The 16,095-nt window shown below is 41.0% G+C and overlaps 1 protein-coding gene across 8 annotated transcripts in view; it reads right to left on the reverse strand.

The window, feature by feature from the left end:
- FGF13 (fibroblast growth factor 13) overlaps positions 1-16,095 on the reverse strand; it is a 248,636-nt gene that overhangs the window by 104,121 nt on the left and 128,420 nt on the right. For 6 of the 8 annotated variants that reach the window (XM_018070718.1, XM_018070714.2, XM_018070713.1 and 3 more), the window contains exon 2: positions 10,205-10,372. The exons of 1 other annotated variant lie outside the window; for it this stretch is intronic. In XM_018070718.1, coding sequence (XP_017926207.1) covers positions 10,205-10,370 — 166 coding nt within the window. In that variant the 5' untranslated portion in view covers positions 10,371-10,372. Of the gene's footprint in view, positions 1-10,204; positions 10,373-10,507; positions 10,527-16,095 lie in introns of those variants that run through there. One more of the 8 variants, XM_018070715.1, reaches the window with a different exon arrangement.

Below are 16,095 nucleotides of genomic sequence, written 5' to 3' on the forward strand. Positions count from 1 at the left end.
CAAGAGTCAAGGACAAAAAAACCTGAGAGGGGTGTACTGTAACAAGAAGGAAAACCAAGCATAAGGAGAAAGGTTAAGATGTTATTTACAAAATATTGGTTAAGAAACCCATACCTCCATCAAAGCAATTAAGAGAAAGCAGTGTTGGACCACTCCATTTGTCTTCTGTGTGGGGCTCTGGCAAAACAATCATAGAGTCATAGAATATGGTGAGTTGGAAGGGACCCATCAGGATCATGGAGTTCAAGTCCTGGCACTGTGCACAACACCCTAAGAATGACACCAAGAAACAAGAGGCTGAGACGTGTATGCAACACTGCACTCAGTCACCACTCTACACCTTTGCTCTTCTGACTTCTCTATGCCAAGGGCCAGAAAAAACAAATTAAAACCTGACTTAATGATGCTGGCAAAAATTTGAAGAGTAGCCACTAGGTTTTTGTTCTGTTATAAGAGCTAAATTTGACCAGATAGCGAATAATAGCAAGAACTAACACAGCTGCATCAATAACCTTTCTAGAAGGGACTGCTGTGTAATGTGGAAATGTCAAGCGTGAAAGACAGCTGGTAACTAAAGACTTCTTGCACATTAAGTTGTATACACTCTTCATTTTTTTCCTTGCTAAATCAACATGCAAGAATTATTTAGCGTGCCTGAAAAACATGGCAGACAGCTTCACATCAGGAGTATCCAAGATGCCTGGAAAAGATTTTCTTTTGTTCCCTCATTTTCTTTATAGCACGGGTTCAGCATTGTGCCCCTGAAGAGGATGTGCAGCCATGTGCTGGATATACTGCAGGTCAGAACCCTTGCAGGTTTATGTGCCTTGTAATCTCTAGGCTTTAACCTAACTCTTTGTAATCTGTCTTTTAGAAAAAAAATAAAAATCTGTCTATCTCACTGTTTTCAAACACATGGTAGAAAGAATCAAACATGCACACTGAGATCAATACCCAGAAAACACCTGTTAATTCTTCCTGAACACCATTGCTTGATAATACACCTTTCTGTCCTGGAGGACAAGGGCTGGCTTAAAAGAAATGTCCAAACATTTTGCACTGTCCTACAAAATCTGGAGGGTTTTTTTAAGCATATAAGCAAAATCAAAGAACTTGTACACAGCAGGAATATTCTGTATATAGATACAAGTGGGCAAAAAACTGAATATGAAACAGTCTGAGCACTGACTTTTCCCCAAACACTCAGATACTACTGAAAAAGCATTCAATAATTTTACATAAGTGTTCTAAGAAAACTCTGGCCTTTTGCAATCTTTGGTGCCTACTGAGGTCTGGGTAAAGCTTCTTCAGTTTCTTTAGTTTCAGAGGTCAGGACATTTAAAAGAGAACAAAAAGAGAGACAAATGTACTATCACCAGAAGTTAACTGCTTATGCAATCATAAAAGAACAGTAGCTCACATCACTGCATACTGTGCTCACCACATATTTGAAGTAAAATGCACTGCTGTGAAAGTTATTCAGCTTTGTTCAGAAAGCATCCCCAGCCCTGACAGAGCAGGATCCAGAACAAGGAGGAGCATCAGAGAAAAAGACAGCGTTGAGGGAACACATGGAGACTGAGTTGGAAGTAAGACTGATTCCTCTCTCTTTCCAGACAATCTGAGATACAAGGAGTCTGCTGGGTGAACCTTGCTGTTTATTGTGGCTTTGCTTTTGTGCACTCAGAGGTAGCAGCTGCTGAAAGCCAAGACTGCTGATGGGATGAAGAGCAGAAACCCCTGAGTTAGATACAAGCTGAGCTAACCCTGGCACTGGAAACCACAGGCAATTTTCTATCTAAGCTCATTATCCCTGAGATGATCAACAGCCCTGAGTGGTGCTGCACTGGGCTGCCCAGGTGTGGGGCAGGGGATCTCTGCCATGTGCTCCCTGCACCATGGAGACTTGTCTAAGTGCTTTTCTAAGGGATTACCTTGGGAAAGGAAACAACTCTTCAGTGATAGCTAAAAAGTTTAACTCCTCCTTGTTTACAGAGCTGTCCTAACCTAGAACAGCATGAAAGATTTGGCATGATCTCAACCCAAAGGCACTTGGTATTTAAATACTACAGACATTACCACTGTTAAAGAGTTGTGCAATAATTATGATGGACCATGTAGCTGAATACAGTACAAAGAAAAACCTCCATTATTAATAAAGAACCACATCTTCTTATTTAAAATGAGGACAGATTGAAGAGTGAAGTCTCATGCTTTCTCAGGAGAGTCATGGGATGAAAAAGTAGCAAGACAAAGGCCTTCCTCCATACAAGGAACACTCTTTGTGTGAAGCTCTCAGAGTGTCCTTTAAAGACAAGATGAAAAAAGAATATCAGGGTGACTCATTTGGTCTAAATGTCCTACTTCAGCTATGCTAAGTGCCAGATACTCTCTCAATTTATTTTGAGATTAGAGTAAAATAGCAGAAGGCATAGATAAAAGATTTCCCTCGAAGAGTACACAGGTAAGGTAAGGGATAAAATTTCTTTTTAGGTTACCATGACCTGTTCAGTGTAAGGCCAGCTCCAGCTTGAGATTTAAAAATCATTATCTTGAAATAAAAGTTCTAAAACTGTTCCTAATGCCACTACTTACTTAAATTTCTCTGATGCTACAGAGTGCAAATTTGGCTAACAGTTACATAGCTCACAATTACAGCTGCACCTTTGAATTCTACCACCAAGAAAACAAACCACTTAACTTCCAATCTGTTGCTTGTGGCCAGGTGAGGTGGTAGATAAAAATACTGTGAGGACTCTTTAGTGCCTCCCCTGGTGTCTCTATTACCTACAGACCTGGGACCAGCTACTTGATGACACTGTGAGGACAGACACACAGAAAGGCAGGTCTGCACATGTTGGAAAATATGATCTAATTATCAGCTCCTCTAAAGACAGCTGGGTAAGAAGTGACTGCAAGGTGAGCATCTCTCCATCAGTGCCAGGCACCTGCTGAATTCCCCCTCTGTGAGGTGCTGGCCTGGGCAACAGCAGCCTGGAAAGAGCAGTGACACTGTTAAGTTTTAAATCCTTCTGTCAGAGAGAGGGTGCTCGGCCTACCTTTATTATTGATATTTTATGATCATGTCCTCCAGCCACATTATTCTAAGATCTTGATCTGACAGACAGACTAAGGTGTGCACACTATTTCCTGGATGGAGATGGGTGTGCATACACAGAGAGAAGGATCTTCCAGCTGTAAACCTTATTTCAGGTCACATTCAGCTGACAGCAAGCACCACAGATGCTTGAAAAAGTCCAGGTAGGTAGGAATAACCTGGCAGGTGTATTAGTTAAAAAGCATTAGCAAAACAACACAATAGGATGCAGGAAACATGGCTGTGTATAATAGCCTGATCTCTAAGCCTCTCAGGAGGTAAGTAAAACCCTATGGAAAGCTCTTGCACTGTGTCCTGTGAGGTGGCAGGTACATGTGAATTCAGGAGCAAAAGAGGTTTGTAAGCCTTTGGAAATGTTACTTCCAGTGACTTTCCTTCAAAGCCTCAAGTTCCTTCCTCAATATATCCTCTGTAATCACTGAAGTACCCAGTGACAGAAATGCTATAGCAAGAATTGGAGTCTTCCTGCTCACGACCTTAAACAGAGAACCTTATTCTTTAAAACATGTCCAACCACCTCAAAAAGAGACGGTTTTTATATGGCAGCACAGAGCAGGATGTGCAAGCACCAAGCACAGAGACAAGTACCTGGTGAAAAGTAACTAAGGTGTGGAAAATAAAAGTAGTAGGGGGTAATAGTTTGGGAAAAAGCTGAGATAGGAGCCTAATAACCTGTCACCACTCATGCATTGCCTGCCAACACTGGCTGCTCCTGTTGTCCTGCCCCCAGTCCCTCACCATGTCACACTCCTGCCACAGCTGGCACTGGGCTCACCCAGGGTTGAGCCTCTCCTTAACTCACATGGTGAGAAAAGAGGGTGTTTGGTGGTGGATCTTACCAAACTACAGGTCAACACACAAGCACGTGGTGGGAGGGGAGGGGGGGGAGGACTGGAGGCAGCCGGCAGTTCAGCTGGCACAGGCTGCCACTGCTGAAGAGAAAGACAAAAAACTCAGGTTGTATCTCTAAGTCCATGGAATAGTATTGAATTCTCACTCTGCTGTATTTCTGCATGGCTAGAAGTGTCACCTTCCAGAGAGAATACAAGTCCCTAGTGCTCAGCTGGTTCAGTGGGGAATTGTTATTGTTACTCTTTCTGATGAGATGTCCAAATAGTTTTGAGAATCAAGTCATTCACTTCCCTCTTGATAATGGAAAACATTAAATTTCCCTACTGCTTGGGACTTAAGCAGTCCTACTGCTGACGACTGTGACTTGCATGTTCAATCATGAATCATTTTGGCAGTAAGGACCATATTAACTCCTTATTAAGGGAGTAAGGAAAGAAGAAATCCAACTAAACTCTGTGATGGGGTTCTGATCTCATTTGCAGACAAGCAAATATTGAGTAAATCTTGGATTTTGGTGGAATTACTCTGGATTTGCACTGTCTGAGCCTGAACCTGAGCCAGGCCCAGACTGTGTTCAGGTAAGCTCATTAAATACATCCCAACCCCTTTGACTCTGCTGGGAGCGCTCACATGTTTAAAGTTAATCGCGTGCTTAAAGGCTTTGGAGGATCAGGGCAAGAGGGCTCAGCCACTTACAGGACTGAGCTATTCTGCTTTATGTGCTGAGCATCTGAAGAAAATAAGAGTGTAATTGTCACCACAGCCTCCCAATGCCCTGAAACTGAAGGTTATCAGTTAATCACTAAAGTCAAAGATGGTTTCTCTTAGGGGGAAAAGGCCATTATACTAGTGGCAGCTTCAGACCTTTGACTTTATGTCTCTGTTGCTCTCTTTAGATCATCCTTCACTATAGATATGGTGCCATATCTGCAGCAACTCCATGTGTGTCCAGACAGACAGGATATAAAGCTTTTTTTCATCTAGTATTGGACAAGCCTCAGGCATTGCTCATTGCTGCTTCTTGGACCTGGGAGCAAGGAAAGGTGAAAGCTTCACATTCCCCACAGGAGGACCTGAGAGGTGCAGGAAAAAGCAGAGTCAAGAACAAGGTTTTGCTGAGGCAAAGGGCAATAAGGAAAGCACTGATGCTTGCTATATCATCATTAGGCTGCAGGTCCAACATCAGGCATTAGCAGATTGCCTGCCTTCCCTGGGATGAGCTGCTCAAGGCCAGACAGCTTAGCTACAGCAGGAAAGGGTTAAATACTCCTGCTCAAGAGCAAATGGGATACCAAGTCTTCACTTTTCACCTCTGCTGAAATCAGAAGACACGATGAAAAACATGGAAGCTCATGAAATGCTTCTAAAGAGGATCATGTAACAGAGTAGGAGCCCCTACTAATGCACCAGTGAGTTCCCCTCAGATGGCTGCTGGTCCAGGTTAAATCTGAGGCTGAAGACACCACAGTGCAGATGCTGAACCTCCTCACTGGTGTCTCACTGCCAAATGTGCCCAATCTGAATGTCTCGGACACAACCAGAGCAGGTGGCTGTGCCTCTTTCACGTGGCTCATCTCTATTATTCTGCACTGGAACACAAAGTCATTTTTAGTTCTGAACAATATGTAAAGTTTAAAAACCTCTCACAATTCTCCATGATTTCAAATACAGGTTCTCCTCCCCCTTCTTCTTTCTTTTTTCTCTAAAATGCAGAAGTACACATGCATTAACATAATTAAATGAGCGAGCAGGGCTAATAGGACTGATTTGGTCTAGAAGAAAAGGATATAATTAGAGTGCCAAGTAACAGTACTATCTGTGGTGACACGACTCTCAGAGCACCAAAGGGACACACAGTAGGACAACATAAAGGCTACAAATTTCTACTGGTGACAAAACTGCCTGTGCACATGGAGTAGGTGAAAGAGGCAGCCCCCCACATAATGTGCTCAAACATCCTACCTTTTCCTTGCCCCCAGGACTGGCTCTGCCACTAATCCCATTGCTAGAGATGAAGATAACAAGCCATTGTCAAGGGCAACCACAAAGCTGCTTGTTTCATATTAGCATCCTTAACATTTTCTATCTAATCAGATTTCCTGTTGGTTGAGGAAAGCTGCCTTTCCTCATTACCAGCTGCTATCCCAGATTTCCCTCTCCCCATCCCCAATACGTGTTTTGCCATGCTTTTCTGCTTTTCTGTGTAAAAAGGTTATGTATGCCTGGAGGGAGACTAAATGTTACCAAAAAAAAAGAAAAAAAGAAAAAGGAAAAAAAATCCCACATGAAAACAGCACTATGGGCAAGTGGCCAAGACTCTTGATTGTGTGACTGTGACTAACCAATGGGTGTTTTTAAAAAACATTTCTCATTTTATTTCCTCCCCTGGATGTAATAATACAACTCAAATTAGTTTTCCAGGAGCTGACTTCTTTTTATGTAACCATGTTTTATACAGATAGCAGCAGCTTATGTTTAAACTATTTAAGAGAACAAATAGCTGCAAAATGTACTTCAGATGGCCATTCTACTGCTAGCAGTGTATTCCTGGCTGGAGGGAAGCTATAAAAACACCCCGTATTTTGCTGCTGCTTAGATGTAATTGTAAACAATGCCCAATGCCCACAGGACTCAGCATCTAGGTAAGGATGTCAGCTCTGCTTGTTTTATTGCATTTGAGAGATCCACGACATTGTAAACTGTAGAATGACTTTGACAAAACAAAGCTGGAATGATGTGGAATAAAGCAGCAGTTCAGCTTTTAACTCAAGTTTCCCACAGCATTAGGAAAGGCAGCATCCCATCTGAACTGCAATCCAGACTGACAGACATCACTCTGCTGGCAATGGGCTCAAATGGAAATTTCCACATTTTGGGAAGATAATATTGTTGTGATTTCCTGTTGTTCTCCTTCTGTTCACTTCTACCACTTGCTACAGTTACTGGACCAAGGACCTTCTATGTGTCCTCCGGGGTGATATCAAATGTACTGACCCTGGATCTATTCTCCTAAGGTGTATTTGAGGCATATGGGTGCTGGGAATAATGGTGATACTGCAAGCAGGCAGGTAGGTGTCAGGAAAAGAACAAGAAACCAAGGCAGGTCAATTTAGGAAACATGGATCTAATTTTCTCATTTCTGATTTTGCTTTTATAAATCAACCTAAGCTATGAGAAATGAAACAGGCTGAAGATATGAGAAGTGATGGGCCACTAAGCTCAGTTACCACCGTGAGGTGGCATTTAAGTCTTTCAGCAAATACCAGAACATTCCCCAAAGACCCCTACAAAAAGCCTGGAAAATCTTTTACCTGGTATCATCTTACATGCCTAGGGGGTTCAAATCCTGAAGTGATAAATGTGGGTCTCCAAGCATTAACCCTGTATTAAAGAGGTTAAAAGATGCAGAGAAGAAATCCATCATCTAAACAAAAGAGTTAGGCAAGGAGTTGCAAAGTTCAAAACATGCAGGCTTAACTGTTCCCATGTCATTACTCAGCAGATAAAAAGGTACATTTTTATACTCTCTGCAGAGTCTTTCAAGTCTGCAATTTTCCATAAAACTTCCATTGTGACATTTTACTTGGAGAACTTTCCTAATAGCTTCTTAGTTGTCATACTTTCCAATACCTTGAAAAATGTGGAAATTACACCACAGTAACAAGTTTAAACATTTCTTTTCATTCATCCTACCAGCACAATTGAGCCTGCTAACTGCTGGGTTCACACTGGAAGTTATTCTGCTGGGATTTGTTTCAGCCACTCCAGTAACTTCAATGGACTGTTGCAGTGTTTGCATGGAAAGCACAGTTCAGATAATTTCACTCTCAAAATTTTTCAGGCTTCATGCCAACAAACCACTGAGGATGACACACATCAGTCCTTTGGTGGGTCTAACACCACTGCCAGGCAATTCACAGGTGTTGAAGAAAAGGACTAATGCAGCCCAGGCAATTTGAGCTACAAGAGAGGACAAAAGGATTCCTAAACATATATTTTCCCTCTCATGCTAGGAAAAGTATCTTTCACAGAAACACATATAGAAATCACACAACAACAAAAATTGATACCCCTATGAATTCCCATCAACTCAGATAGTTGCAGGACAAACAAATACAGCCACATCTTCTTGTGTCTGTCTAGCAACGCGAAATTCCTAGAGGAGAGGAGGAGGGACAAAAGAGGGAAGAGAAATTCATCCTTGTACACTACAATAAAAGATGACAGGCTTCCCTCTTAGAACTAAACATTTTCACTGAGAACGAATAACAATACCATATGCCATGCAGGAAGGAGTAACACAGCTGTCGTTGGAGACAGACAGCGTGGAGATTTATGGAGAATCTAAGAAGAGCAACTGTTGGCTTCCAGGTGGCAATACGGCAGAACTGGTGCTCCCCAGGTCTTCACTCAGAGCCTGCACCGTGTAAGATTTTCCTGGCAGATCCTGAATTCCTCAACATTGAACCAAACCATGCCTCCAGGAGACTCATGCTCTGGAGAGAAAAGGCCCAGCATACCTCTGCTTTCCTTGTTCCTCTTGAACAGGCCATTAGTGCGTAAATTGTTGATTTATTCACTGAAAATGAGCAGGCTCAGCTGAGAGCTAGTCCTCAGCAGGAATCCAGCTCCCAGGATAAGTTCCACTGAAATAACCATCAGCTTCTGCTGGAGTGACACATTAGCACATGGCAAAAAATGAAATACAGCATGTGAGTCAAAGATGCCAAGTTTAGGGCCCTTCTTTTTACGGATCACATGGAATCTTTCATCAAATATCAGTTGCTCAGCACCTATAGTAGCTCAGTTGTCATCATCTTCCTAGAGGAGCTTGACATGAACAGTTCTGGGCTCATAATTTACTCATGAGCACCACAAACCCTGACAGATGATAGGAAATTCATGACATCTGCTAATCCAGAAGTGTCCTATAGGATTTGCCTTTCCTTCATGTTTATTAAGTTACAAAATCACAACCCCTATCAAGTCAGCCCTAGAACTGAGAGGACAATGAGACTTTTTCAAACCCTAATTTTAATATTCAGTTATATCACCACTGAAACAAAAAAACCTCTTCCCACACCTTACACCAGTGTGTGTGTCAGACTTAGCATTTCTGGTGAGATGAAAAAGAAATACTATTCTAATAAAATAATTTTATTGTAAAAGACTCAAATCTCCCAGACGTGGTGCAAAGAACATTCATGAAAAATCTGGGGTATGTAACAGGAGAAAGCAATTGACTGAACATTTAGGGATAACAGTGACAGCTCAATGACTGATGCCCATCATTACAGAGAGAATAATACAAGTGATTTGTCATAAGAACTCCAACCTGTTCACTCTGCCATTCCTGTAGACTCGACTGTGGCAGAATCCAGCCCTGAATATTTAATCTTAAAACACATCTACCAGCAGTAGCATTATTTGTCTTGGCAGGTACTGAAGCTTATGCAAAAAGTAGAAGGCTTACCACTTGGAATATGAGGCAGTAATGCAAAACACATATGGAACAATAAGAGAAAATATTAAAATAATATAATTTAAGATAGTTTAATCTTATGTACACTAGATGAATGAGAGATACCTCATTAGCAATTTCATATTAGTAAACACAGCACGAGAAGAGACCATACCTTTGCTTTATCTGAAAAGGAAAACATTCTACTTATTTTTTTTCTGCTCTGCATGCATTTCATTTCCCAAAATGCAACCAGGCGTGCATTACATACAAACTTCATCCTGCTTCACCCGTGTACAGCTGCCATGAGCATTCTCTAGCGCTATGCAGAAGCCTTATGGAGTGAAAGGTGTTGGGGACAAGCCGAATCTTAGTCTAAGTGCCATATTTTCAGCAGAGTGCAGCTTCAGAAATGTTACTGGAAAGAACCAACTAGGAATTGATGCCATTTTAAGTAGCAAGCAGCTTTTGGCAGCCAAAGAAAAGGGCAGTGTGTAATGATGAGAGAGCTGAAACAAACAAACTTTATTTAAGAAAAAGCAGCGTCATTTCTCTTCTAGAACGATACCGTACGTGGTTTATACTACAGTGTCCCGTGATAGCTGACTCAGACACTAACAGGCAAGCAAAGGGGACATGGAGTGCATCACGCTTCCTGCGTCAGCGGCACTGCACTGACACAGGCTGGAAAACACACAGCACGCTCTCGGGACATACATGGAAAGGAAAATAAAATAGAAACAAACAGAACATGGATCCATAGTGCCACAAACCTTCCGGCTCTGTGTTCTCTTTGAGGTGCACTTGCTTCAGTGGGCAGCAGAAGATTTCGTGACACTTAGCACGAAAAGGGGACTCTTTTTTCTTTAATTCCGCAGATTGGATCGAATCTTGCCGTAACATAATGTACTCCTGTGTGCCAGGGGGAGCGTCATCCATAACTGTGGTCACCACATAACAAAATGAACTCAAGTTAGAGCTTGAGGAAAGCAATCTAGGGAATCAAATCAACTACATAATGTCAGGGTGGGGGAAAGAAAGGAGGGAAAGAAAGGTTTATAGGAAGGAAAACAAACCTTGAAGTATCTTGGTCATGGTGGTAGAAGGGTGGGAAGGAACATTTACTTTTATAAGCAATGCTTCTCATAAACATCAACACTTTATACTGTTTCATGCAGCTTTAATAAATAGAATAACACCCTGCTCCAAAAAGCAACAAAGTTCCCTCCTATGTCTTTGCTTTATTCTCCTTTAGTACCTGTATCTATTCTGCATGCAGATTAAGAAAACAAACAAACCAAGCATGCTTTTACGGCTGAGCCATAGGCAATGTCTACATTAACATCAGTGAGTAATCGTTCCACATCTGCAGGTAATGCAGCATCAGTGTATCTATTCCCCAAAGTACAAGAAACGTGCCTTTATCAGGACACATAATTACACGCAGTTTCTTAGAGTAAGGATGATAATCCAATGACATTTGACTTGATCATCATTTTCAACGGATAGAAGAATAAATGTACGAAGAGAAAGCACATTAATCCTTTTGATGGTTTTCTTGTAAAACAGCAAGTAATTTTTAAAGTTGATCTTATAAATCAATAGTGCCATTAATAACACAAATGATATGCAGTCTAAAATGTTTTCTGAATGAGGTCAGACTATTAAATGGCAAAAAGATAAAATATATAGCGTACAGAAAGCTCCAGCTACCTCAAAGTATTACATTACCAGAAAGAATTGAAACACTTTTCCACTATCTAAAAAATGAAGCCTTAATAACAGAGATAGTGAGATTCCTCAGCTCACAGCTTTAAGGCACAGATCATCTCACAAGAACAAAAATTAAACGCTTTTTCAAAAGACAGTCTTTAACCACCACTAGTTATTTATAGCATGATGCAGAGATATAAAACCACAGCCAAACCCAAGACCTATGCAAAAAAAAAAAAAAAAAGCCAAGAATTAGGAAAATAAAAATCCAATAATAAGGAAAGTAACTACTAATAGGTTCACAGATGCACTAGCATGCATTAAGTAAGCTTATGTGGTTCTCAAAGTGTTGGCCATTAATTCTAACAATCTAACTGCTTCCTAAATATCTGCCAAGGTATAACCATTTTAAAAACCTGCCACATTTAAACATGGATCCCCTCGAACAAATATTAGCCTCTTGCATTTTCATGCACTTGATTTTTTCTCTAGTAAGAGTCATATCTAGATGAAAAACTCGACAGTCTTTCTATTCAGAGTGGGCAGTCACCTTCTTTCAAGACCTCATTAATCCACTGGAGAAATTTGGTGCCTTGGCTGTTTTTGTTTCATTAGACTGCATGCAGCACCAGTAATAAACACTAATAATCTATACAAGATGTCATTAAAAGGGATGCATGGGCTAATAGGAAAGCACAACTGGTTCAAAAAAGAGCAGCAGGCCAATGGAGCACAAGGTCTGTGTTGCCATATAATTACATCCTTAACAATACCAGTTTTACTTTGGTTTATGGGAAGGGTATGGATGTGCTCATGAAACGTACTGACAGCCTTGAGACTGAGGGGCAACGGCTGGGAGTAATTACTAAGAGTCAACATCCAAGACCAACAAGCCCTGATGGGTCGCTCCTCCAAAAAGCCACCAGGAGAGAAGGTGACCACCCAAAAGGTATGGCATAGGGACATGCCAAACAAGAGCTGTTTGGCACTGAGCTGTGATTTATTTGCTTCTTTAAGCTCAGATCATGCAGCATCTGCAAACCAACTCCACAGACTGATTCCATTCATCAAGTATTTGACAAATAACTGCTTGACATCACTAGGGAGGCCCACCCCTATCTCAGGCAAGTTCACTAAGACAGGTAGAATAGGCACAACTGGTCCTTCACCAGTCACCTACATGCTCATATCACCACGTGCACACAGATTTATTTAAATGTGAATATACCACAACGAGACCCACACCTTCTATCAGTGAAGAACATGGCAAACATTGTAGTACTAGACCCAAGGACAGCAGGTGTAAATGAGTCTTGGTTTTGAGGGCCACCGTAGCACTGACATCTGGAGCAAACCCCAGGAACCACAGCAATAATGAAGCCTTAATGCTGGAATGATGTATGGATAACTTAATTGATGTCAATGTTCTGAAGGAACAGCTAAAACCTTTTCTTAACATGATTAATGGCCTCAAGTCAGGCTGAGAATTTATTACAAAACGAGGAACACCCCCTGACCCCAGTGCGTCCTTTTCCCTGCTATGATGACAGCCAGACACTCTCGTGGAGCCACTGAAATCACAGCTGCAGGACCTCAATTACAAGCCCCAAGAACCAATCCACAGGCAAATTTCAACTACACAGAATCTAAAGTAAAAAACTTTAAAATCTTGAGGATGTCCATTTCTGATGACTAAAAATGATCAGTGCACAACCGTGAAAGTATCATTATTAAATAACTGAACAAACACTTTAGAAAAGGGAGAAATATCCTCAGGAATCTGCTATGACTTTGTTAATGGTATAAACCCAAAATTTATAAAAGAATCACATATACATCACAGTAGGAGAGAAAACATAAATTTTAGGGAAGTAACAGAAATCCAAAGCAGTATTTACATGCTGTGCTATGTGGAGCAGAGGACATTGTTTGTACTTAACTGCTCCCTCCATTGCAGACTCTAATTGCAGGACCTATGATATGCTCTGTGTAATGCACAAATACACGAGTCAGCTTCAAATCAGCTAATCTGGGTGGTAATCACAAGCCAGCACCAAGCTCAAAATGGGAGCAGAAGACCCATGAGAAGCCTGGCAGGTGCTCAACTTCACTCCATCATGTGGATGATGTCCTCGAGAGCAGTTAGGAGAAACCTTTACTGAGGCACATCTACATTTCCTTGACCACCTTCCTGAACGCAGATGTGTAACCATCGTGCCAGCCTCCAGTCTTCAACTACATCTCTGTTGTTGTATTTCAGCAGCTAATTATTTTTTTTTCCGTTTCATCCTAATGTACTCAAATCCTCATGGGTAGAACACCTCAGTGCTCTACATTCCCATCTTCCCATGAATAAAACAGGGACAAGACTGTCATGGACACAGGTCATCGACATACAGCTAAAGAACTTGTATGTTCGCAGATGGAAGATCATAAATAAACACTTCACAGCTTAAAAAAAACACAACTTTTTTCTTCCCCCCCTCACAATTTGATGGAGACCAAACCCACAGCAAGTATGTATGTTTAGCAGTAAGTATAAAATAGCTACAGTATCTATTATGTTTTCTACATCAAAACATTCTCCTTGCTAAATATCATCCTGTAGCATATTCTTTAAATATCACCCTGTAGCATATTCTTTCTTTTAAATAAAATAATAATAATTACATTAATGAAAACCTGCTGTCAACAAGCCAGTGGGAAAAAAATTCCTTCTTCCTATGAGCTTTATTGAGAGAAAGTGATCTTTAGGATGACTGCCAGCACCAGGATGTTTTTTGAGATAAATTCAAACACATTTACTTTATATAAACACACCAGCTGAACAATCCACTGGCTTGTGTCTTTCTTTTATGTTCAACTGCATTTCAGTCCCATCTAGAATTGCCAAAAACCATAACATCAACCTTGTCCATAGGCCTTGGCTCAGGTTCCAACCGAATAATTTTCAATGTAATTCAAAGTTTAATAAAACTGTAAAGAAACATCTTTCCCCCTCAGTTTTACATGGACAGGCTTCAGCTCTGTTAACTAAAGGCTGTAGGAACCACAGAGTAAATAAAATCCAGGCAACACAAATCCTCATGTTTCTGTTAACTGTTGTTCTTGTATGTACGACACTATTTAACACAAAAAATATACTTCCATAAATCCATTCCCTCCTTGACTGAACATTGCAGGTTATTACCTGAAAGGTGAATTTCCTTCTTCCTTCGGTTCCCTAACTTTTTCTAGTCTGGTTAGTTTTACATGCTGTGAGCCCCAGGATACTTATACTTGCAATAAGTCAGTTTTCCTGGAATTTTGGAAGGACTGAAGTCGTGGCTCTACACTAGAGCTTCAAGCCATGGAGAGCACTAGAGTGCCTCTTAAATCCTGCATACATAAAGTGAAGAAAGTCCCTTTCCTCTGGCACAAAGGAGCAAGTTGCAAAAAAAAAAAAAAATCCCCCAAAATTACTCTTTTTGGAAAAATTGGAGCAGCAGCACAAGCCTCCCCACTGCTGCCTGCCTGGCTGTGCTAGGACACAGAACAGCGATGGTCACTGAGCACCTCCTTCATTCCCTGCCTCCTCCATACACAGAAAGGAAAGAAAGGTCATAAGTGAGGTTACCCAGGCCCCTGAGGCTGTTTAGAGTTATGTAGTAAATATTTTTTTTTTCCTTTTAGGGGAAAACATTGGGCTATCAAGTTGCTTTCATCTCCTTACAGGAACAAAACTAAAAAATCTCTCCAAAATAACTTGCTTCAAGAGACTGCCCAGGACAGGGAAGGGTGGGAAAGTGAGGTATTTTTCTGTAATAACATTTTCCCAGTTGTGACAGTTGATGAAAAGCTCTCCAGAATACATGCAATAACAATTCCCTTTGCTTCTTTTCATCACTGCTTTGTTTCCCCCCTAATTTATCCCAGTTCAGGTGTGATTTCTTTGTTAGCCACCTGAACAACATAATAAACTCAGGGCACAAAAATACATACAAGCTAATTAAAAAAAATTAATTCTATTCTGGGACTGTAATACACTCAAAACCTCTTAATGACTACACAGTCTATCTGTACCATTAGCTATCCAGCTTTGCCAAAACCTTGATGAAGTATTCTTACCAAACAGCCCTGGCACTTCTGCATCACTCAGAAGTCTTATTTTCAGCTTGCAGCTGTGTGCTCACAACTTAGAAGTCTGGTTGACTCTGACTTGCAGTTTTCACAATGAAGACAGATATCACATGAAGTACAAGCAGCCAAGTCTCTAATTTTTATTCAGAGTAAGCCATTTTTGGAATCCCTCCTTTTGCACCACTCTTTTTTTCCCCAGTATAACACCAAAATCAGGCACCACACCAGAAACTCACCAGCTCATTCCAAACTAAAAAAAAACCACAAACAGCAAAAATACCTTGTGAAAGACACAACTTTCTTTAGATGATATTTCAAAATTAAAACTTGGCTCAAAATGAACTCTCACTACCCCTGGAGGCTTCTGCTTGATGGGGTCCGTGACAGAGGACAGCGACAGCTCAGCTCCTTCACTCCTCTCACACGGAAGCACTGCCTGGTCTTTTGTTCTCAAACCGATACTATAAATTTCCTCTATGGCAACTATTTCTCTGTGCTTATTTTTCAACTGATATTAAAAGGACAGTTTTACTGCATAAAAAAATAGAGTATAAATTTTGAGATTGGCAGTAGCTGTCTCTAAGAGCTCAGATACTCGGGGAAGCAAAGTCCTTGCTCAACAGAGGGCTTTTACTACTTGAACTAATGATTTTTCAAACTGCTGATCTAAATTAGACTGCAGTTGGTTATTAGAAGTTGAGGCTTTTGGGATTGAACAGTGTATGGTTCAAGAGCTCTCTTCTATGCCTGGTGGGAAAGGCAGGGTAACTTCCCATTTATGGCATAAATGTCACGGGAATATTTAAAATTCACCACTGACGTCCAAATAATA

Source organism: Manacus vitellinus, unplaced genomic scaffold, assembly GCF_001715985.3.
Source record: "Manacus vitellinus isolate BGI_N305 unplaced genomic scaffold, ASM171598v3 scaffold_19_pilon, whole genome shotgun sequence".
In the NCBI taxonomy this organism is placed as follows: Eukaryota; Metazoa; Chordata; class Aves; order Passeriformes; family Pipridae; genus Manacus; species Manacus vitellinus.